Genomic DNA, 26,243 nt, shown 5'->3' with positions numbered 1-26,243 from the left:
GCTTAAGAATATTGTCCATGCGACCAATATTGGGAAGAGCTTCTTGAATTGGATGAATTTAATGCTTAAACAAGATATATCAAACAATTTAATAATTAAAATTAATCAATTTAACTCTTATAAAAACAATTATATAATTTTATCTATATCTTATAGATAATTAGTTGGTAAATATCTTTGGTATGATAAATGTTCTTTAGGATGTCATCTAATTTTAATTTAGCATGATACTATAATGTTTATTTATATATTCTTTTAAAGCTTTAATTAATATATATCATCGCAGTTATATAATTTAATAATATACTAACTTTATTCTGTAATTTAATTTAGTTTAGCACTATAATATTATATTTTTCATTAATAGTTATTTGTTATATTTATTAAATTAAATACATTATATTTTAACCAAAAGCTACTCCACTCAACCATAAAAACATGAAGGCAGGAACTTTGGCGTGTGCACCCCTTGTTAAATCTTATATTAAGGGGATATGACACATTTCCAATCGCTATATATATAGCATAAGAGGACATGTCTCATGTTGAGACATGTCCCATTAACAATTTTGTTAATGGCTTAATCCTTGCATTGATCGCTGTATAATATACAACCACAGATTAATAGTAATAGTCGATACTACTGATCAACAAGTTTGCATATATATATGTATGCACGACTCAGTCAATATACATATCCGTTGTGGTAAATACAACCAATATGACATCGATTGCAGTTACCACAACCACAAATGATACATATATCGATTGTGATTTGTATGCAAAGCTAAGATTTTAATATCAACCTTCGATGATATCTTATTTAGTTAATTCATTTTAGCAACATCATAGTCAATACAAAAAAATGATATTTGGTCGATACTTATTGACATATATTATTATCATTGTAATATGTGATAAATATTTATTAGATAAAATATCAATAGTTTTCTATATATATATATAATCTATTAAACATTAATAATATTAATAATGGCTCAAAATAATAATATATAGAGAAGGATAGATATCAAATGCTTAAGGCTGGTAGGCTCCTTAAACATTTGATTTCATAGATTGGAATCATCTGACTGAAGCTGCAATCATTAACAACATGTCTTTGGGGAATGTTGAATTGCATAAATACTAGCCTATTTCTTTGTACCAAGTGGCTGTTGCAGCAATTTGGAATAAGTGTGTGTCCAAGAAGTCTTCGTTTACTCCCCCTTCCACGGGTTCTCTTGACCATATCTAGGACAATTGATCTGCAATTACATGACTTTTCCATAGATGTAATATAATTCTAAAATGGAATTGTAGAAGGGGTTTTAACCATCTACTCACTCTATCTTGTATGATAGGTCTGTTTACCAAATAGTCTAGTGTCTGATGGTGATTCGAGAATTTCAAAGGTGTGGCTAGCAGATAATGTCTAATTTTTTGAATAACACATACTACATCCTAGTGCTTCTCTTTCAGTCATCTTGTTATTCAGCTATGCTTTTGGTAATAATCATACGACGAAGTACACTAGATGATATAGTCCTTCCACTCCATCTCTTGTCAGTGTGATCCTATCGCATAGTTAGATGCTTCTATGTGGACATGGAATTCTTTGTTCCAATTAGGATATACCAAGATGTGTGCTGGTTCCTAAGGACCCTTGTAATTGAAACATAGTTTCTTCCTTTAGAGCTCTTCTCTGGTGGCTTCGTCCAACGACGACTTCTTGGGTGGAGGTTTATTATCTTTGTCCCTCGGAAATACCGGCGGTTTGGAATGTGAGTATCTTCGCGTGGACGATGTCGATGATGATGCCATACTCCGTGCGTTCTTAGTGGCTTCCGATAGGGTGGTAGGATTGAACCCCTTTACCCAACCTTTCAGTGGTTCTATCAGTCCGTCCATGAAGAGCACTATTCGTCTTCTTTCAGAAACGTCTGTGACCAAAGCAAAGAGTTTCTATAATTCAATGTATTGGCTGACCGATCCAGTTTGTCTCAGCTGTGCTAAATCTTTGAAGTTGAGTTCCGGATCTTTACCATCAAATCGATCTATCTATTTCACGGTGAATTCCGCAGAAGCATTTATTTGATCATGTCCTGGTGTGATGGTGCTATGATGCCACCATTCATGTGCAACTCCCTCCAAGTGCAATGCCACAAATTTAATTGCTTCTTCTTTTGGCATGGGATTAAGCTGGAAGTAAGTATCGGCCTTCATCACCCACGCTTGCACAGATATGGATTCGGATCCGTCAAATGAAGACAAATTACTTTACTCAACTTCCTTTTGAGATCATCATTAAAATATCCTCTGTTTTCACCCCCTGAATATCTCGTTCTTAGATTTGCATAATCTTTGTAGGATATATCTTCCTCAAAATTCGCATTCTTCCAATCTTCCCTCAACTGCTCTTGGATTTCTTCGAAGGTTGGTTGTTTCCCTCGGTGTTGTTGAAAAGATGGCATGGAAGGTCAAGAGCGTGTTGGATGAGGGTTTGCTTTGCCTAATACCAAATCCGCGCTGTCCATTTTGTTCACCAAATATTTTATTGTTTGCTAACTTCTTTAGAGTTTCCTCCATGAGTCGTTGAGTATCATTGATCTATGCCTGATTCCTCACAAGCTCCCTTAGTAGTGCCATGAGTTTGGCGACTGTGGGTTCCCGTTCAGCCCCTATGCTATCAACGGAATGTGTTCTTTGTCTCTTCCGACTATAAACTCTCATTCACTGTCCATAGGCTGGCAGGATCAAAGCTCCGATACCACTGTAATGTTCCTGCCTAGGTACCTACAGCCGAGCAATAGTGATGAGGTAAGATACACAGTTGTTGGGAGCATGTACGGTAGACTGACCAACACTTATATGCCTCGCACGGTGTGTAGGAGGAGGGTGTATGGTCAAAACTAGAGCCGTATAGTAGGACATGGAAAGGCTATCTGTAGGGACTTCCCAAGGCTGTACTGTGTGTCAGCAAAGTATGGTGGACAAGGGGTGCACCCGAATGGCAGGCAGCAAGGATGGTGGCTGTACGTGAGATATATGTAAGCCGTACGATAGGTAGTACAGATGATGTCCATACGAAAGGTATGTGTAAGCCGTACGTAGAGTTATGAAGTTGTACGGTGAGCTTGGTTGGATTTGGAGATTGTATGGAGGGTAGAGTTTGTAGAACAGAAGTGCGATTGAATCTTTGTGAGCTGCAGTTGGGGTATGGTTGGAAGATGATTTCAATTATGCACCATAAGCTATCAATTCCGGATTTATCAGACAAAACCAAACAAGATTGGAGATTTGAACACAAATAACTTCTAATTTAATATTTGCAAATAGATGGTGCTCCAATTTGCCGAACCCGAGCGAAGTATTAGATGCAACAACGGAATAGGGTGAGGGTCGAATCTCACCGAAATCGGAATAGCCAAGTAGGGAAGATTTTTCATTTCTGAAATGGCGAACAATAGAAAACTCCAATAGGAATTCGCAATACAAAGAAATAATCCAAAATGCATGCCTAAAACTACCTACAAGTCGTGCTTAAATACTCGTTGCGAAAATTTTCCGAGGGTGTAGGAAGATAGCCGATAGCAAAACAAACTACGAAAATGAAACAAAAAAATGGGTCTGAGATATAGTAAATCAATCTGCCCATTAACAATAGTTTGATAAATGATTTATTTTATAACGGGAACATTACATTCCATATATACAAATGACATCCAAATATCCTTAAATGGCTAATGTTAGGTTTCATTCCTGAAAATGCTTCTTCAGGAGTTTTTTGTCCAAATGTGAGTGAGGACATCTATTCTGAATATATACTGCTATATTAGATGGTTCAGCCCAAAATGACATGCTCAAGTTTTGATATATATCATAGCCGTACCAACTTCTACAGTGGTTCTATTTTTTCTTTCAGCAACTCCATTTTGTTGAGAATTGTAGGGAAGTGTAAACTCCCTCTTAGTCCCAGTGAGTTTGCAAAATGCTTTAAATATTTCAGAAGCCTATTCTTTCCCATTATCTGTTCAAAGAATTTTAATTTTCTTTCCTGAGGAGTTTTTCAATGACAGTTTTGAATTCTTTACATTTAGAAAGAATCTCTTCAGATTCTTTGCACTTAAGGAAGTATATCCATGTCTTCCTTGAAAAGTCATCAACAAATATCACATAGTACAAGAATCCTCCTATGGATGGTGTAGACATGGGTCCACATAGGTCAGAGTGCACTAGTTCTAATACATCTTTAGTTTTGCTCAAACTATAAAGAAATGACTATTTAGTGTTCTACCCTAAGATACAACCTTTGCAGGATTCATTGTGAATATGAGTTAATTTGGGCATTCTAGTTGCCAATTTCTCCATAGATGTTAGAGCACGAAAGTTGATATGACCTAATCTTCTATGCTACATTATCGAGTTCAGGCCTGGAGCTTGGGTCCGGATCTGGATTCATCTGAGTCTAGATCCGAGCCCGGGGCTGCGGTAGGTTTGGGTAGGGTCCTTTTTTGGGACTATGGGTCTGCATAGGTCCGCGTAGGCGAATCTGGGAGGACCGGTGGCTTGTGGGTCCATAAAGTCGTCAAAAAAACAAAAAAAAAGAGTTTTTTATAATTTTTTTTCTTCTAACCCTAAAGGAAGGCATATTAAATACTTTTCATTCATCTAATCTCTCATTTGTTTTCTCATTTTGCTCTCTCATTTTGATATATTCATACTATGAAATGACTTAGTAAGTTATTTTTACAACTATGTGAGTTTCTTTTTTTATTGTATATACACACACACATTCATGAACCCACCCACGAACTCAAATGGGAAAAAAAAATTTGCTCGAACCCACGAACCCAAGACCTGAACCCAAATCCATCCTCAAACCCGAATTGGCAACTTAGCTTCTATGCCATGTCTCATGAACAAGTGCCAGATTTTTTTTAGTGCAAAGCTCATGTAATAGTCCTTGTCATACTCCTATTGTTAGAGTCTTCTTTATAGTTGAATTTTTAGCCCATGCTAGAACTTTACCTTGCATAAATGTAATTCCATAACCATCATCTTCAAGTGCTGATATAGATATTAAATTCCTTTTAATATCTAGTACATATAGAACTGTAGAAAGCTGAATAGATTTTCTGGATTTCAATTTGATGGTGCAGGTCCCAATTCCTTCTACGGAATGTGCAGGATCATCTTTAGGTTCTTCTTTTTCTTCTCTTAAAAAGATTCTAATTTGTTTTCTTTTAATAGCATCATTATACAAAGTTTCCAAGATTCGAAGTTATTAGCACTTGTCAAGTGGTGTTCGAATCTTAACATGTTTGCCATCTTGAAGAGTAATGAGAGATTGCAATTTAATGTGAAATTTGATCGCTTAAACTTAATGAAATCTCTCGTTAACAAGGGTCTGATACCATGTAAAGTTTTTTACCAAATTTCAAATATGGGGCTGGCTGATGCACAACTTTTGATCGCAGGTATGAACATTGATGTCAAAGAATAGATTTGCTCCAGAATCTGTATATGTTAGTATAGAAATAACAGAGATAATAAAATGTTCTTGAACTTGAAATGTTAATTGATCCTTTGATGTGCTTGCATTAATTGATTTCGATGCCTTCTTATGTTAGGCATATCTACTATACATATTGAACGGATAGGTGTGAGGTTGAATGGACATGTCTCCGAATGGAGAGATGACCATTCACTGTCATGCCTGTTTCAAGGTTAGTTTATCATAGCCGATTATGATTAGACTTAACACAAGTCTTAAACTGTGTAATTGATCATAATGAACTCGATTCATATGCAGCCCGATTTTTATATAGATCGATAATGATCTTTAAATGAAAGGAATCAAAAGATCATGGCTGAGATGTGATTTCAGATATTATATATATGTTCATCGGTTTAACTGTATCGATCACATGTAGAATTACATATACTACCATTATATATATATACACACACACTAGCATGTACATCATATTGGTATACATATATACATATGTATATATAGATCTGATCACAGTCATTGTCAGATTGAAGCTACATGCTTTAACAATCTCATATTAGTTTGAAATCCTATTCAAATGCTTTTCCCCTTATGATAGTTTCAATCAAGTTCTTTGCCTCTAATTCAAAGTGGGTTGGTTCTTTTGGTGGATTCCCCTTATTTAGTTCGTTGAGTTCCTTTAGAGGACGACACTTCTCCTCCTGTTCTATGATGTGTAACAATCGCTGCAATGTGACTTCTCCCCTACTTTCCTCTTTTGCCAATCGTCTTGGGTTTTTATTTGGTATTAGGGGCATCAATTGTTTCATTGGCTAGGCATTCTATGCTGTGACGTATCTCACTCCTATGTTTTTCATTGGTTCCTTTCATAAAATTATTATAGCACTTGTTGCCTTTGTTTCTCACATTGTACTTCAGTGCATTGTTCCTTCGTCTGTACTAGGTTCCTTGCTAGTAACTAAGGGATATGTCCAAGGAGATTGTACACTGCTTAATAGATCAAAAGTTTGTCATGTACCATGTTCTCTAGGACCACTCTCTCTCTCGGGCTTCTTCTTGCACGTACTGATTGACTGAAACTTCCCATGCCTACACCAGATCTTGTGTAAATTGATGCTCCCTTGTTACTTTGTCCTCCTTACGGTGACTGTCTATGACTAGTACTTGCTATTGGAATTGGCAACCCATCACTCTTATCACCTCCATTGCCATGATACTATGATCTCAAGACCTTAAGGTTCAAAGACAGGCATTGACACCAAAAATATAGATTGTACCTATGATGCCAGGATGGTATGATGTCAGGATGGTTCTATACAGGATGTGTATAACATTTTTAACTAGTACTTCTATCTACCACAACCAATAGTCAAAATAAAATGCAATATACAACCAATATAATACCATAAAACCATGCAATGAGAAGGGGATGGTGTCTATTTTTAAAATTCCAAAATGGTCCATACAAATTTGTCCTTTACTTTGTTTGGAATAGTTCTTATATATTATTCCTGTTGGTTAACCAAGAGACAAACCCCTTTGCTACAACTAATTACCCAACTCCCCTATTAACAACTTTTAATTATAACAATTATTTATTATTGACCTACAAAGAGGCTTGAGGAAACTTGTCAAAGGAAGATTGGAGGGAAGGTTGCCCAAAGGAAACTTGGTAGGCTTTAGAACAAGTGATGGATTCAAAGACGTGAAATTTGGTGCCAAAGAAGGGTATCGCATAGAAGGGGATGAAGCAGACAGTGGAGAAAAAAATTATGAAAGATTATTAGAGGACACTCGTAATTTGTTGGGGAACCTCACTCACATCAAGGGAGGAGGCAAGTGGAGTCCGAAGGGAAAAAGAGGCTGAAAACAATGGGGTGAGCAATACCAGTTTAGCCAAGAGTGTTAGGGGGACACTAGGGCATAATAGCCAAAGTGACATTTCTAGCTCGAACAAATCCAATTCAGGGACCCACACTAGACCAACAATAATTAAATCCACGGTAATGTTCCAAAAGAAGAAACTACCAAAATTCATGGGCGACAGAAATGATGACCTCGTATGCCATTGTAGAACCTGTAATACTATTTGGTCTACTAATGGGTGACAAACTAGGATGAGTGGACAAAGTAGTTTTGGGCATCGTTGAGAGGAGTGGCAAATGAATGGGACTAAGATTTAGACAAAACTAAGGTGTCCGCATGAGCGAAATTGAAGAAAAAATTCCATGAGTTTAAACTGCTACACAATGAAAATGAAATCGGGGCAAAATTTCATAGTACAAGACAAGCTAAGGATGAGACCGTTAGAGGATACAGTTGGAGGTTGAAGGCATTGCTAGCAAGTTGGATAGTCGACTAGTTGATGGTTTAAAAACGTGGTGGCTCATTGAAGGACTGACGCCGCCATTAAAAAATAAAATAAAAATTGTGCCCCCACCATTGTATGCCGAGGCACATAACTAGGCAATGGATGTCAAGAGTAAAAGAAAAATGAAAAAGGAGAAGAAACATGGGTCATGATCAGATGATGATGATTCCTCGGCACACAAAAGTGATGAAGGATCTCTTAAGAAGATGCAAGCTCTCTAGAAAGACATGCTGAGGATGATGAAATAGTTCAAATCGATGAAGGCCAACACAATCAAAAGTAAGTAGGGAGATCTTAGGTGTATGGAGTATAATGAAGAGGGCCACCCCAAGGGAGCATGACTGAAAAATTACTTCTATGACATCTGCCAGTTCATGGGTCATTACAATAAGGAATACCTATAAAATATGAAGACATGAGGTCAACAAGTGTTGTTTAGCTAGGAGACCTCCATATCGACAACAATACCCAATCCTGAGGTCAACAATATGACAATGTTGTTTGGCGGCTATTGAAATATTAGGTGTACACAAACAAACAACAACAATAATAACTACAATAGTAGACCAAGTTGCAACCAATATGATGGCAAGGAGAGTCCAATGATCCAATGCTTCCTGTGTAGCAAGTGGGGACATTTTGCTTGTGATTGCTAAAGGGAAGAAACACCTCGATTCTTGTGTAGATGGTTTTGACTAGGAGAATATGAGGACACAAGTTGTTTGAAGTCTATTGTCAACTTGCTGAAAATAGAAAAGGTGAACATAGATGAGGAAATATTGGCAATCACTGTGCTCAGGCAAAGAAGGCCATGTACCCTGACCCTTGCACAAAGTTGTAGAGACGGGAGACACACAAAATGGTGAGCATTTGATTGATGATAGAGGGGAAACAAAAAGTTTTTACAAATAGATGATGCAAATTGAGGTACCAGTCAAACTAAAAGACCACTTGGAGACAATGCCTCGACTACAGACAACCCTCTTGAACATTGTACGACATATCATGTGGACTGACAAAATTTATATTGACTCTTACATGGATCCAACATTGCTGGCCATGGACAATGAGAGACACTTGATGGTAGTAGAAATCAATATTCTTGACACTATTCTAATAGACACCATCGTGGATGGAGAGTTTGGTGTCAATGTGCTTCTAGCGGAGATATGGAAGAAGTTGGGGAAACCTACATTATGGGCACGAACCTTCCAGTTCGTGGGTGTAGATCAACACAATATCATATCAATTGGCATTCTAATGGTGTAGAGTGTAATGATCGACACTCAACCGTTTGTACTCAACATAATAGTCATTCCACTAAAGAGAGAGATATTGTTGGTAGTGGGAAAATGTCCATCGAGCATTAACAAGTCGATCTGTTGGTTTAACGAAAACCCTAGCTTCCAACAAGTTGTATCAAAACTTGGTCATAGGTTCAAGTCTAAGTAGGTTGGGATGAGTGATGTTGGGAGGGAGATTATTGGTAGTGGGCCAGCATCACAAGCACGATTTGTGACATGGTTTAACAACCCCCCGTGTCTTCTATAAATGTAGTGCTTGTAGTAGGCATGAACATGTTGATTGTTTGGCGCAATAACAACCCTAGCGGATAAGAGATATGATGGTAGTCTCGGGAGGTGGTGGTAGGTGGCAACCAAGGTACAATAATTGGAAACAAAATGCTTTATCCATGGAGAAGGGTGGAAGGAAATTTACCACCGATCTTAAGACACAGATGGTAAGAAAGGACTTGAGATCCTTGTCCAATTTGGAATCTAAAGGATGGAGTATGGAAGAAAGAGATTGATGCAAGTATGGTTGAACTAGGAAAGCTAAAGAACAATTTGGTTTAGGTGACTTACTTGTAGGCAATGGCCAACCTTCACAATGTGTCGGGCAACAAGAATAAGGGTAATGGTCCTTCCTCAATCACCAAGCACCTGAAACACTCTTCCTGCTCCACAATCACAACTCTACCTAACTCCAACTTGACTCCTTAGTTTCCTTCAACTCATAACTGCACCCCCCAGGATCTTTCACCCCTAACACTGCCACAGTAACTATTAAGGATAGCAAGGACAATAGACATTTCATTTGACAGATTCACACATTCCCAAAGGTTCAAGCCCTAATTCAAAAACCCACAACATGGAACTAGTTGTTAGGCCTAAAACATACCTAATTCAATTATGCCTCCTATTCAATATTCTGGCTAATAACTCCAAATTTCTCCAAACCACCTTTAAAACCAAATTGATATTTAAACATCCATTTGAGAGCTCTCCAAGATTCCACGGTTTCAAGATCTCAAATTGCTTCTAAGGCATCAAAACACAAATACCCTAGGATTAAGTGTTTGAAGCGTAAACAGTTAGGGCTTCCACAAATTCAAGGTGTTAGTGATGACCCAATAGAACAAACCTCACTAACATTTAGGATACACCTCATACACACCCCCCGACACCTTCAACACCATTCTACACTTCATTTGGCTTGTGCTGCTACATGTTGTTATGCATTAACAGGTTAGTTACATTAGGATGCCTAACCTTGAAAAGCTGAGTGTAGCAAAGAAATGGTGTGTGGCAACTAAAATGAAAGCATAGTCTTAATGGATATCAAGCTACCTCCCTTATTACAAAAAGCCTCCAATTTTCAATGATGACAATCAAGGGAAATAGCCCATACTAGATGAATCCCTAGGTTTAGTTCAGAACAAGGCCATTGAACAAAATAAATTTGTTTAAACTTTCAAACCCAACTACTACAATCTATTAATAAATGCAAAATGAATGTAATACCGTATGTCCCATCTAAAATACGTTCATAGGAAATAGGAATACGTATTTGATGAAAACTGAAAACTATAAGTAAATTGATGCTTATTGGTTATCACAGTCATGTAATTACACAGCAAAGCCAAGCATTTCTTTATTAAAATTTTCAAAATGTCTTCAATCTATATTATATCATTGTGGCAGATGGCCTCACAACTTCCCCAAAGCATTCTCATGACCATAAATCAAAATGACTCTTCAACATCTACAAAAATGCAAGTTTTGCATTTTGGAATTTTTGCAACTTTGCAACATTTTCTTGCAAAATTGCAACTTGTAATAATTTCCACCCAAACCAATTTACGACACAATAACTTGTCCAATTGGCCTCAAAACATGCCAATATCAACTTTGTTACGACACATGCCAAAATTCACCTTTGACTACCTTGTTGACCAACATTGACTTATGTTGACAAACATTGATGTCTGTGATATACATGTTGTGCAAGTAGAGCAAGAAGACTGGAGGAAGTTGCCATTGGTAATTTTGGCAAATGCCATTCCAGTTGATTTACGAACACAAAGATATTGCCCTTGCCGAATTCATTGTTCCAGGCTTGAAGATTGCCATTGGGAACAAACTGGGAGATATGGGAAGCTTTTGAGAGAGGCTGTATATCTTAAACAAATTGAGCGAGTGTCGGATGATGGTGGAGTGGACTAATGAGCTAGCATAACAAAGGCGTAAGTCATGGCATGGAAAACACTTAGGCGTGTTCGGTTTACTCGTGGACAACTCATTCTAAAGTATAATGGGAGAAATGGAATCAAACCAAGGAAGTTCAAAGTCAAGTGGTCCGACCCATACACGGTTTGAGAAGTTTATGAAAATGGTACTATTAAGCTGTATTCACTTGAATGACAGGAGATTCCAAATGCAATTAACGGATCTCAGTTAAAAAAAGATATATCTTAGTGCTTAATCTAGTTTCATAAAGCACTCTATGTTATATTTTCATGTTGACTTGCTTTTTAAATTTTTCACTTAGGTGATTTTATAGTTTGATTTAATTTTTTTTGTTACTTTATGTTTTAATATAAAACATCTAAGTAAATATTACTTTTTCAATGATATTTGCACATAGTAATTAAACTATATAGTTTAAATATTATTTTTGGCCCAATTAAGTGATTTTTCTTCAAAAATCAATTGAACATGTGCTTAATTGATCATTTAAGTTATGTAAAGGCAACTTTCAACCCATTTACATGTAAATATGTATTGGACTTCCTAGAGTCCATTTTGCATTAAAAACCTTCTTTACATATAATCCCCTCTACAGGTAATTAAGTCTGGAGTCCACATTTTGGCAACATGACAAGGAGTTGGCAAATGCAACTGCATCTCATATTTCTTCTACCTTAGATAATGTTTCTCATACAGGGATCAAACATGTGAACATGGGTAAATTCCTACAAGGATTGAAAATCGTTCAAGCAGAGAGATGAGTCACATGAAGAAAAGTAACATTCATCTTGCATCAACTATTCCTATGGCAAGCCTGGAACTTGAGATTTTCCTAAGATGGGCTCGCCATTTGAGTCCTAAATTTATAACAATAGAAAATGCGGATAAGAAAGTTATCATCAGTCTAGATTCGGAGCTGGTTGAAAAGATTTTCAAGGTTCGTCAAAGTGCAGAATGTGTAGATTTATCAAAGGATACAACTCTACTTGTTGAAATAGAAAAATCTAGAATATCAAAAGCATATGAATGCATCTTACTTGACTGTCTGGAGCAATAACTTTTCTAGGTGGCCAAAGACTCTACATAGATTTGACGTTAAGCCAGAATGTAAAGATTTGATTACCCTTCTCAGCTGAGTATGTGGCCTTACGAAATCTGGCGATTTTGAGGCATGGATGTTCAAATTGATTTTTCAATACTATGATAATGAAGAACCCATCTTTTGTGGAGGGCTCATCATTACAACTTTGTGTGAACCATTGCTTAACAGGGAAACTTCAACACCGTTCTTTATGAATTCATACTTGGTTATATCGCTGCAGCTATGGGAGCTTTTACTGGATTATCCACCAAGGAGATTGCACTTCGGTTCGTATTTGGAATCACTATGAACAAATCACATTGACATAGAGTAAGGTGCATTTTAGGAGAGTCCATGAGATATTCTTTGTATATTTCAGATTTTAATTTGATAAGGAGTTGGTGATTAGGATAGTATCAGATGAAGCCTAGAATAGGGCGAATTAGTTTGGTTGCATCTTTCTATAGTTTCCAACTTTTACCTAAGGGTTGGTTTTTTCAAAGGAGAGCCGTATACACTACCAAGGTATCCTATTGACAAGATCATTTTGATGGAGTTAGTGAGGCAATTTTTGGAAGTACAATCATATCAAAATACTTTACATAAGCCAAGTTTCGGTATCACTACCGCTAAACCTTTGGTGACTGGCCGATATATGCTCAAGTCAATATACAAGGCGAAATACATGAGGCAAAACTTTAGTTGATTACTATGAAAATGTTCAAGGTTAGGTATGATTTTGATTACCAAGGTTTGAATTCAAAAATCAAGAGAGCATTCACTCATGTTCATCGCATAGAGGATGTATGGATTGATATGCGGACAAAGCTAGATATTATGAAGATGGATTACTGTAGGTTGACCTTGCTGCAGATCATTGATCTTAACATGGTTGAGATTCCACCCAATTTCTTGGCAAGAGACAATGATAGTATTCTAGATCCGGAATATCATTAGGCAAGTTTTGACAAGCATAGTCCATTTCCTCTCAATTGGCAACACAAGGAATGCGTCTCTATTTTTGATAGGTTCCAGTTAATCTTGGTAAGTACCAACAAGTGGCTAAAGATCAACCGTCTTAGCTGGATATATCCTAAGCTTGGCTTAGATTGCAATAGTTTTGGATTGGTTGGAAGGACATCTAAGATGGATATTATAAGCCAAGATGGTGGATCTTCTTCAACACCTGAGAAATCTCTGAAGATTAAGCTCAAAGGTGGAAAAGGGTTGAAGTTAACTTAGGAGCCCTCTCAAGCACCAATTTGGGAAGAAGTCGAAGAGGAAACTGCATCTAAAGAAGAATTTGATGAAGAGGACAGAAAAATCATGATAATTTCTCCTCCAAGGCCATGGAATGATCGAAAGACTCAGGAGGAAATCCTTTTGGGTAATGTAGACAACAACGTGGATTCATTCTCCACTGTCTTTACATCTATCGCAGAGGTGAACATGTCAGCTTTTCCTATTTCTTCCGCAGCTCCTCCCATTCTCACAAAAGAATAGTGTGATCGCACTGGAGATGTTTTTGAAAATTTCCCAACCCTCACAGAAGGACAATTTTCGCAACTTTACACTTGAATTTCTGGTTTTGATATCTTCATGATGGAATCATCTCAACAAGCACCTTTGGATTCAGCTAAACATAGTGAGGCATACATGGTTAGAACTGAAACACAATCAAGATCAATGTCTACTATAGCCACTGTTCTTGTTTCTGCTAATGTTGGTTTTAGTTTGCCTTTATGGTTGGGAAAGATTACTATGAAGAGGAGGAAAGTAGTGCTGCTTCTAGACAATCGGCCTGTCAAGAAGACCAAATTCAAATCCTTGGTTGACAAGATTGTTTGAAGGACAAGTACTATCGAGTATCTAGGGTATGATTTGAGGGTCTCATTGGTACGAACTTCACCAAAATATTCAACATTCATTGCAGGAATGGCAAGAAGATTGATTTGAAGGCGAGGAAAATGACATATGACGAAAAGGAGGATTGGATTAAGTTTGTGTCACAGACCCTCACAACAGTTGAGATGGATTCGGTAATAAAGGCCTCCAAGGGTTGAGGTATGACGAAGTCATTGATTGCGAAGGGATTAGGGTGCTATATCATAAATGTGGTGAAGAGTAGACTTACCGGGTCTAGTTGAGCCTTTGACATTGTGCTTTTGGAAATTCTTTTGATGAATGGTCTCAAGAATAACATAGTATATGATTGGGCATATTTGTTGGCCGAATGCATGTACAAGTTCATGAAATTGTAACATAAGACTTTCTACATGCCTCATTATGCTATTGGCCTGTTCTTGGAGGTTGTACGTGTATAGATTCCACTTGGAGAGTTGGAGGGTCAAGTGAGAGGGTACCTTGATAATTGCTAAGCCTCCAATATTGTATTGGTGGTATTTGGATGTAGGGATGGCAACCGCAAGGCAAATAAGGAGATGTCAAGTGGTATTAAATTTTGAGTTGGAGGATGTGGGCAATAGCAGGGAATCCACTATGGAGACCTCTAGTGCATTGGGAGATAGTATATAGATAGTATATAGATGGTTGACGGTGGTAGCCAGGTGAAAGAGGGCAAGGCTGAAGACTCGATATTCGTAGCGACATCAACGACTGGACTAACACCAATGTTATTTGCCTACTTTTGTTAGACACAATCCATGTGCTTCTTTATGTGACAACAAGCTTTATGATCGCTGGACCCATTCCAAGGTTTGGTTAGTTGAGGACACCGATTAGTATGGCACCCACAACAGAGTGGCTGAAGACGCTTACAGTCGGGAAGGCAGAGGGAGGTATAGTGGTGGCAAAGTTTGCTATCACAGTGGAGCAGTTCAGAGAATTGGTGCCATATGGTGATGTAGATTTAGGGGATTAGGTGGCTCCCATGGAGGTGATAGAGGCAGTTTAGATGCAGGCACAAGTAGAGGAGACTGCACTTGTAGAGCAACTTGAGTAGGATGAAGGTTTAGGGCCTTACATTTGAGGCAACTGTGAGTTCTTGTCTTAACCAATATTAACTCTAGCCAAGACAATTGTCCTTTCTCCCTGATCCCATGCGCCATCCTAGATAGTGGACTTAGCAGTAGGGACCTCACTAATGAGGTCGATAGAGGCTCATGTTGCAATGGTCTCTTAGTTGTTGTGTGATGTTCCAATTCTCGTAATTGAAGGTATTGCTCCTCTGTATCCCAATTCTTTTAGTGTCAGGTGGTCAATAGGTGTCTACAGAAGAGCGGGATCAAACTGAAGGCTTGGAGGGAGCCGTATGGTGGTGAAACAAGAGGTTGTATGGTGAGTAGTGGAGATGGCCGTACGGGAGGGTGAAGATAACTGTATGGGAGAGGGAAATCAAGGGAGATATTGTTGTACAGTGGCCACAACGTAGGAGTCTATACGATAGGAAAAGCAAGTTGTACGGATGGTGGATTGCAAATATGGCCGTACAGTTGATGGTTTTCGTATGGTATGATGGAGCACAAGGTTGTACAATGTGATAGAGCATAGGGCCGTACGGTATGCTAGAGCGAAGGGCCATTCAGAAGGGTAGGCAAATAGTACAAAATATGCACTTCGTAATGTGGAAGGTGGATGGTGTATGGACGGAGGAGGAATACTCAGTCATGCAATCATAAACTTATAGATCAAATTCATCAAATAAAGCTAGACAAGGATGGAGATTGAATATGCATAACCTTCAATTAATATTTTCCAAAAGATGGTGCTCCAATTCGCCAGATCAGAGTGGAGTATTACATGCAATGCAATAGGGTGAGGGTTGAATCCCATCAAAACCAAACAAACCAAGTAGGGAAGATCTATCACTTCCGAAATGGCGAACAACATAGAATCCCAACAGGAATTTGCGGTGCAAAGAAATATAATCCAAATTGCATACCTATGACTACCTACATGTCGCACTTAAATACCTGTCGGGTAAACTTTTCGAGAATGTACAAATATAGTCGACGGCCACACCTACTACGGAAATAATTAAAAAATGGTCCGAGATATATTAAATCAATCGGTCCATTAACAAAGTTCAATCAAATATATTTATTTTATGAGGGGGACATTACAATCCTCCTGTCCCCAAATTTGCTTGTCCTCAAGCAAATGGAAATCTAGTTGTAGGAAAGCTTCCATAATCAACTTCTTCACTTGCGAGTCAGGTACGAAGTAGATCTTACCGCTGAAGTAAATGATGTCATCAATAACTTTGTATCTTTCATCGCATACATAGCCATCCAACAACTGACATGCAAAAGTGTTCTTGGAGTACTTGACCAATAGATGGGTTTGCCAATTATCCAAGCAATGGGGTTAGGTGTTGACTGTCATGTTTTTACTTGCAGTGTCCGGGATCAAATCATGTTTAAAATTGGCTTGCATCTTCTTGATTGTGGCTTCACTCGATCCTTTATTTGACATTCCTCTTAGCAGTGTCTTCTTGCTATCCATCACGAATGAAAAGTCCATCCTTTTGAAACTTGGGGTGTATTGGTCAAGAGTTTCCAACCATTGGATGCCCAATATGATATCATTATCAACCAAATCTATGACATAAATCATCTGTCATTGTATAGTTTCCCATGGAAATTTTTAGCCATGGGATCACATGAGTGCAAGGTAACAAGGTTCCTCCTACAACCTTAACCTCAAATCCTCAATGCTCAATTGTGTGCAAGCTTTTACTAGTGATGAAAGATGAATTAATGAAATTTAGTGTGGCGCCACTATGAATCATGATTGGGACTCATTTTCCGTGAAGTGTGCCACGAACCTTGAAGATACCATTTCCAGTTGCTGTAGTGAGGGTAGCAATGGAACCTTGTTTTTGTATCAAGGCATTTATTCTCTCCTACTGGGTAATTTCTTCATTAGTTGTTGCAGGTATCTGTCCTTCGTTGTCATTAGGAATCACCTTAATAGCTTCTTTGAGTGCACATGGGTTGAACCCTTTGATCCAGCCTCTCAAAGGCTCTCTTAGCCCATCCATGAATAACACAATTCGACGTCTTTCAAAGATGTCTGTGACTAATACTGACAACTTTTGGAACTCAGTGATGTAGTTGTCCACTGTGCCGGCTTGCTTTAGGTGAGCTAGATCTTTGAAGTTTAGCTCAGGATCCTTCCCATTGAAATGGTTAATGAGTCTCTCATTGAACTCGAGGTACCAAGAGTGACCAATCCATGATGCCACCACTCATCCGCCACTCCTAATAGATGAAGTGCTGCGATCTTGATTGCTTCCTCTGCAGGCATCGAATTGAGTTGGAAATAAGTATCTTCCTTGAGAACCCATGACTGTGTGGTAATGGCTCTAGATCCATGAAATGGTGATAAGTTTACCTTCCTAAGCTTTCTCTTGGGATCATCATTTAAATAACCATGATTTCCCTCGCTAGAATATCTCATTCTTAGATCAGTAGTCTCTGTAAGATATATCACCTTTCATATTTGTGTTCTGCCAATCTTCCCGAAGTTTTTCTTGCATTTCCTAAAAAGTGGGCTCTCTTTCTTTGCGTGATGCTTCCGTCTTTGGAAGGAAGATGGGTATCGAGGGTCAAGAGCGAGAAGGTTGAAAGGTTTCCCTTCTTAAAACCAAGTTGTCACTATGCCCATTTTTTTCTCCTGTTGTCTTTCCCTTGGATAATTTTTGTAGTGTTCCTTGCATCAGCCTTTGGGTTTCGTTGATTTACATTTTGTTTTTGCTGAGCTCTCTTAAAAGATTTATGAGTTTTGCCATTGGATCTTGATGATCTAGCATTCGACTAATAAGGTTATTTTGCCTACTCCTTCGATTATAAACTTGCATTCACTTCAACAGGCTGGCAGAATTAAAAGGTTTGCATTCACTTCCATAGGCTGGCAGAATTAAAAGGTCTGATACCACTATGATGTTCCAATTCTTGTAATTGAAGGTGCTGCTCTGTACCCCAATTCTTTTAGTGTTTGGTGGTTAGTAGGTGTGTACGGAAGAGAGGGATCAAATCGGAGGCCTGGAGGGAGCCATACGGTGCTGAAACAAGAGGCTGTACAGTGAGTAGTGAGGATGGGCTGTATGGTGAGTAGTCGAGATGGCCGTATGGGAGGGTGAAGATGATCGTATGGGAGAGAGAAATCAAGGGAGATAGTGTCGTACAGTAGGAGTTTGTACAATAGGAAAAGCAAGCCGCATGGATGGTGGATTTCAAATATGGCCATACAATTGATGGTGCCGTATGGTATGATGGAGCACAAGGTCGTACAATGTGATAGAGAACAGGGCCGTACGGTATGCTAGAGCATAGGGTCGTTTGGAAGGGTAGGGATGTAGTACAGAATATGCACTTTGTAATGTGGAAGGTAGATGGTGTACGGACGGAGGAATATTTAGTCAAGCTTATAAACTTATAGATCGAATCCGTCAAACAAAGATACACAAGAATGGAGATTGAATATGCATAACCTTCAATTAATATTTTCCAAAAGATGGTGCTTCAATTTTCTAGATCCGAGCGGAGTACTACATGCAATGGAATAGGGTGAGGGTTAAATCCCCCCGAAATCGAACAAGCCAAGTAGGGAACATCTTTCACTTCCGAAATGGCGAACAATAGAGAATCCCAACAGGAATTCACAGTACAAAGAAATATAATCCAAATCGCATACCTATGACTATGTACATGTCGTGTTTAAATACCCAGCGGGTAAACCTTCCGAGGGTGTACAAAGATAGCTGACAACCACACCTACCTTCGCAAACAATTGAAAATTGGTCCAAGATATATTAAATCAATCGACCCATTAGCAAAGTTTAATTAAATATATTTATTTTATGACGGGGACATTACATGTTGGAGAGTGAACTTGTTGCATAGTTGGTGGTGGCACTTGATGTAGGCAGTCCTAACCCTCCTAAGTGTAATGGTGGTGACATTGAGTTGTACATTCAAGAGATGGCAGTAGAGATGATGGTAGGAGCTAGGTATAAGGCGCATAAAGGGCTCGATGTATGCACAAGGCCAGGAGGGGTCAAAGAAGTAGATAGAGCCCTTACTGGAGTTTGTTAATAAAAGCTGCATACAAGAGTTTTACCATTGTTTTGAGTCCCCAAGGTGGCCAAGATGATTGAGAGTTGGAGTGTATCAGAAGGATAGGTTGATTCCCGCGGTGAGAGGGCCAAATTCAAGATGTACTATGGAAGGTGGAGCAAACATTTAGAGAGGGCTATTATGGGTTGAGGCAGACTCAACTTGATGTGATGTTCCGTTCCCCTATGTTCCTTGTGCTTGATGATTTTTGTTCAATTCATAATTCAGATTTTAGACCATTGAAATGGTCGTACAATGCAAGTGAGTTCGTACACCCAGTTGGAGGGGGAATAGACAAAGTCGTACGGTGTGTGTTGATGGCCGTATGCTGAACTCCAGATGTCATACGGTATGTAGTTGTGTGATGGCCGTATAGTGTGGGTCAAGGAAATGGGTACCGTATGGTAGAGGAGTATGTAGTTGGCCGTATAGTACAAGGCTGTACGGTAGGTAAGAGAGGGTCGTATGGTGGCTAGAGTAAGTTGTATGGTTGCTGCAGATGAAGCAGGAGACAAGGAAATGGCCATACGATAGGCCCAGATAGCCGTACGGGATGGTGATGGGAAGATGTACGACTAATTGCGCTGAGCTACGGTGACAGATGATGTGTGGAATGGAGGGGAATGCTAATTCCTTTAACCACAAATTTATGGATCCAAATTTATGAAATACATCCAAACAAGAATAAAGATCTGAACATCAATAACCTTCAATTGATATTTCCCAAGAAATGGTGCTTCGGTTTGCCAGATCTGAGCGAAGTATTACATGCAACAACGAAATAGGGTGAGGGTTGAATTCCACTGAAACTGCAAGAGCCAAATAGGGAAGATCTTTCACTTCTGAAATGATGAACCAACCAGAACTCCAACAGGAATTCGCAGTACAAAGAAAATAATCCAAAAATGCCTACCTAATGACTACCTAAAAGCCGTGCTTAAATACCCATTAGGGAAAACTTTCAGAGGGTGTATAAAGATAGCTGACAACAACACAAACTACGGAAACAAAATAAAAAAGTGCCCGAGATATATCAACCGACCCAATTACAATAGCTTAAATAAAAATTTATTTTATAACAGGAACATTACACTTGTAGCATCCAAGATAGAGGCTCATAGATTAGCAATTGTAACTAGCAGGGAGGAGCTAGTATCCTGTCTCTAGGGCATTGAATAATATCATAGGCAAGAGTTGGCATCCCACCTTTAGGTGATTGTGTAGTAGCATTGGCAAGAGTGGGCACATGAGAGTGCTGCATGGGCAATTGAGAGGGAGGTTGTAGTCATAGAGAGGACTATACTCAAGGGTCATCTTGCTAGTGCTTTTGAGGTAACAAAAAAGAAAGACAAAAAGGTTCAAGTTTTCCAGGTGCTTTTATGGTGGAGTCAACAATGGAGTGGTAGATGCTGGTAGAGCTTGAACTAAAATTGAGGTCGGATCAGGTGTACAAGTTGACAACTTGTTTGGCAGCGCCTACACCACCACTGCCACCCTCTTCATCAAGGATGCTTTCTCAACACTCTAAACTATGATTTTTGTAGTGATGTATAGTGTTCCATTGTGGTGTGTGTCATCTAGAGATGACTTTCTTTTTATTTGGTTTGGGGGTGGGTGGGGTGGGGGGGTTATCTTTGTCAGTAAAATAATTGTTAACATATGATTAGTGTGTCCAAAAGCTTGGCAGTTGGGAAGTTGGTCAAGCGTGACGGTTCATCGCAACCCTTTGGCACATTATATTCTACGGTACTTGTATCCAATGATCGTTGTGTATGAAGAAGTAATGTTGTTGTTGTGAGTCTGAAAAATATGAATGTAAACATTTCCTGAAGTTAACAAAGAAGTTGAGGAGTTCTATGAATATCATTGCAGCATTGCATTTTATGTTACTTCCTGTTACCACCTACATTGTAGTGTTAAACCTTTACGCATAGTGGTAAATACATGTTCTATTGTAATTAATTTTATTAAGATTTTCTCCACTAGAGGTTTGAAACTCTTTAGGGTCTTATTATACATTAAGAAATGCCTACATTTTAAAAACTGCTCGACATCTATAACTCCTAGAAGTGCATGCAATTGAGGTTCACTCCATAATACTTCATTCTTTTATAAAGTGACTTATTAAATAAATTTATTTTTATTTAAAATAAAACATTAGGCCAGAACTTAATTTTTCCAAATTCATTCATAAACCCATGACCTAGACTATAAATTAAAAACTGCTGATGCTTGTACCATCCTAGTGATTTCTAAATATAGCAATTGAATTTAATGTCCCCTCCTAAAAAATACAAATTCTCCCTAAATAATAGAAACTGCAACCAAAGTATCGAGGATGATATGCGAGGTCTTTTGATGTGTCACAGTCAATCCCTAAAATTTAGGAACTGCTCATAAAACATAGGAGACCGTCTGAAACTGTCGAAAATGGCTTATAAAGCCCCTATGGAACTTCACAAACCCCTGGATGGGTCCCCTATACACTCTGTTATCCTGCAGGAACCCTTGATTATAGGCCAACCTCTACTTATTGTGTGCATTTTAAGGAAGGGGCATGACATATTAATATTTGACAAACACTTCCATATAAGCCACAATTGAGTTTCTAAATATAGCAAGTGAACTTAATGTCCCCTCCTTAAAAATACAAATTCTCCCTAAATAATAGAAACTGCAACCAAAGTCTCAATGATGATCTGCCAGGTCCTTTGATGCATGACAGTGAATCCTTAAAATTTGGGAACTGCTCATAAAAAATAGGAGACCGTCTGAAACTGTCCAAAATGGCATATTAAGCCCCTATGCAGCTTCAGAAACCCCTGGATGGGTCCCCTATACACTGTTATCCTGGAGGAACCCTTGATTATAGCCCAACCTCTACTTATTCTGTGCTGTTTAAGGGGCATGACATTAATATTTCACAAACACTTCCATATAGAACCACATTTTAACGTCATACAATATTCTACTTTATGCAATATTTTTAAAACTCTTTCCTCTATGAACTCAACTATCTAAGCATTTATTTTTCTTTTGTGGCATTTCAGATTTTGTTTTTTAAAATTAAAATATTGATTGCACTGTGCCTAATAAAGTGCAGTTACTGACACACCTTTAGCAAACATAATATAATGGGGCATAATAGCTTTTCATTTCACACCTAGTATGGAAAAAATACGCTGATTGATAAATTATATTAATGTTTTGTTGCTGTGTTTAGAGGAAGGTATATACTTACAGCATAGGTTGAATATGTTCCCAACAGATTGGCATCTTCACTGAACAGGTTAAACGATGTTTAAAACTTGCAAGATTATTATGAAGTGCATCTTCTACTATTCTATAGGTTATTGCTCATTTATGTTAGAAGTTTTTCTTGGTGGTTGTAGTTAAATATTAGTTGAAACTTGAAACAACTGGTGGGGGTATTTTTTGAAAAATTTGTTTGACATGCTACAGTGAGAATTAAATATTGAAATTCATTTTAAACTCAATTGTGCATCTGATTTGAATTTCTGAGTGTTGGAAATTTGTTTGGATTTTGAAAAAGTGTTTGGAGTTAACTTATCCTCTTTCAAAATGCTTTTCTTCCATTTGAGTTTCTTGTATTGATGAAAAAACTATACTAATGTTATACAAATGAAATCTTGATGGATGGCAGTGTCATGCTTTGGAAGAGTATGTGAAATCCAGTAGCTTGGCATTACGACCAGGAATTGATAAGTAAGTTTAAATGAATTTGCTTTTTTTAGTCTGAATATGAAATTTGAAACTGGATTTTAATTCAACTTTGTTCACTTTACTAAAGCTCCTTCAAATTTAAAAGATGAGATTGTCCAGATCTTTGTTGTAGGTTTGTTAATAAGTTGGGCCACTTAAAAGTTAAAATTAGGTTTAATGTTTTGGAATTTGTAAAAACATTGTTTAAGTATGCTATTTCTTTGGTGAGAGGTTGGTGGATCTTCATTTAGTGGTCCTATGTCATTAATTTCCAGAAATGACTGAGGAGGTTAACGGGTGTTTGAAGCTTCAATAGTAGAATTTTTCCAGAGTAAGGAAGAGGCCTAAAGGTTATAAAAATACGTATGGCAAACAATGCAAACACAAGAGAAGATGAAGCTTATATAGGGAAATATTATGTATGGGATAGGGACTACTCATAGCTATCGTTGTTTGTTAACGTGTAATACTATTTTTTTACAAGAAGGGAGGATATCTTTTCTATTGTATTCTCTTATCATCTTTAGATATAGTAATGTTTGTAGGGAAATGGTCATGGCTAAGGGGGTAAGGTTTGGCAGTACTAGGAGGGAGAAGTGTACTTTAAAAACCTTTTCTGATAACGAAGGTTTGTAAGCCTCTCAAAGTGGAGATGCACAACAATTTGTATGGCTGGACTTTGGGGAAGGAGAACTAGATTGCCCTAATATTGGATAGAAATAGATCTACAAGATAGTATTGTGAAAGTTTTTTTTTTGTATATTTTGTCATACAGACAAATTCCTACTGTTTACCCTTATAATGTCCTTATTTTGGTTCTTTTCCTTTTAACTCAATGGTCATGATCTTCAATTGAATAAATCCTTGCTTGTACTCAATGACCTTACTAACATGGATCTACATGAGTTATGTTTGACAAGAAACCGCTCTTGAAAGTAAAATTGTTGCTTTTCCTACTCATTAGGCCAACCTCAATATACCCGAGGCAAAATAAGCAACAATAGGATGAGAATTGGTTGGTAATCAATGCAAAGCCATCTCCCAAATCTCATGTTTGGTTTGGAGGTGGTTAAAAAATACACAACAAAATGATAGCCCTTTTACTTCACAAATTTATGGATCCAATATGCTTCATTTCAAATCAAAAGAGGATGAGTGTTTAGATATGCTTCACTATTTTCGCCAATATCCATTATATTTAGAGTTGCAGTCCCCATACTTGTAACACTTCTGTAACCCTAACACAACCAAGGATGTATTTCAACCCTGAACTTGTATTTTGACAATATTGGGTTAAGATGGTAGGATGTTGTAAGATCCTTCCATGTTCTCCTTATTCCATATGTGGGTGTGATATTGCACTAGGGTATATATAGAGGTATATGTCTGATTTATTCCAGTAGACTATTCATGATGACTTTATATTCCAATACTTGATGATGCTTCTGATGTCTCATACTCTTCTATGTGGTTCCATCTCTACTTATTTGTTGAGGATCTTTCAAGACTTCGGTGTATGTAATAGGCTACCTATGATGCTTTGATGTTATATAACTTGATAATGATGATGTCATTTGATGGCTTTTGCATATGATGGATACAGTGATATTGTCCGGGTCATTGCTTGTGCTTCTCTTTGTGGTTATGATTATAAAAATTCTTGTGAGACACCAATTGCCTTTATGAGTACTCCAGTAAAGAAGCATGATCTGAATTAATCATAGATAGAGAAACATGCTTTTGCATTGGTTAAAGCATTGAAAAAATTCTGGTTCTATATTTTGCTAATATGCTTAGGGTTCTAGCAGCTAAGAGTATTTGACTCAACAAGAGATTGAATTTAATAAGAGGGGTGGTTGGGTTGCAAAAGCGAAAGAGTATGACATTAAAATCAAGACAACAAAGTTAGTCACTTGTTGAGTGTTGTGCAAGCTAAGAACCAAAAACAGAGAAGTAATACCCTCAAGTCTTGCTGGTAACGGTATAAGAGCCATGGTTTTCAAATATTGCAAGCTAAGAACCAAAAATAGAGAAATAATACCCTTAAGTCTTGCTGGGGGTATAAGACCCATTGTTTTCAAATATTGCCTATTACCTCACATATGGAGAATTCCTTGCGAGTTTGTCACCTAAATAGAGAAGGAATCTTAATCTGAAAGCTAGCAAGTACGTGATTTGGAATGACACTCTTTAATGGGTACGCCACTTTTGAGCTAGTTTATGTAATTATATCTATACTACCATTACTAGTAGAGCTAGTCGCCATGAGTTTGGAAATTATGGTAGAGTATCAGGAAGCAATCATTCCTAGTCCCAACAAGCCAACAAGAAGCGGTCGTCCGTAGTCGAATGAAGACTAACATGGAGGAAATTCTCACTCTAGATCTTCAAGGTTATGAAGTGGAATATACCCAACGACAATGCCACTCAGATTATCTTTAAATAGGAATAGGGAAGCTTTGACATTGTTGAATTTCCCGAAGGGGATGATTCGACAAAGGGGGAAATGAGAGAAACTGCGCCCTCACTCCCCTCGGTTATGGCTGGAACTATTATCTCTGCAAATCTAGGAGGGGAGGCTTCAAGATCCATCATGAATGCTCCCCTTTTAGCCTAGCTAGAGTTAGAGATTGTTGTAGGCAAAACAAGGGGTGAGGAAACTTTTATGCAAGATCTTAGCGAAAATGAGGGGATAGAAATGACATAGATAGGGGGAGGGACTCCAAAAGGGATAAGCCTCATAAAGGCATAACAATAATACTTAATGAGGAAGGAGGCTCTAGAAGTGAAACAAGTCAAAGAAGAGAGATAAAGGATTACAGAGGAGAGAATCACCTGGATAATGAGAGATAAAGGATTATGGAGGAGAGAATCACCCAGATAATGACATAGATATCCAAGAGGAACATTCTATCCATGAAGGCCTTCAAATTGGGAACCAAAT

At 38.0% G+C, this 26,243-nt stretch overlaps 1 protein-coding gene across 4 annotated transcripts in view; it reads left to right on the top strand.

The window, feature by feature from the left end:
* The window catches only part of LOC149529110 (CBBY-like protein), a 266,235-nt gene that overhangs the window by 122,220 nt on the left and 117,772 nt on the right, over nt 1-26,243 (top strand). For all 4 annotated transcript variants that reach the window (XM_089808815.1, XM_089808814.1, XM_089808813.1 and 1 more), the window contains one exon: nt 23,241-23,302. In XM_089808815.1, coding sequence (XP_089664941.1) covers nt 23,241-23,302 — 62 coding nt within the window. The remainder of the gene's footprint in view (nt 1-23,240; nt 23,303-26,243) is intronic.

The sequence above is a fragment of the Cupressus sempervirens genome, chromosome 11 (assembly GCF_028749045.1).
Source record: "Cupressus sempervirens isolate cs-2001-9-10 chromosome 11, ASM2874904v1, whole genome shotgun sequence".
NCBI classification, from domain to species: domain Eukaryota; kingdom Viridiplantae; phylum Streptophyta; class Pinopsida; order Cupressales; family Cupressaceae; genus Cupressus; species Cupressus sempervirens.
The sequence above is the reverse complement of the archived record's forward strand: the minus strand, read 5'-3'. Positions and strand labels throughout refer to the sequence as shown.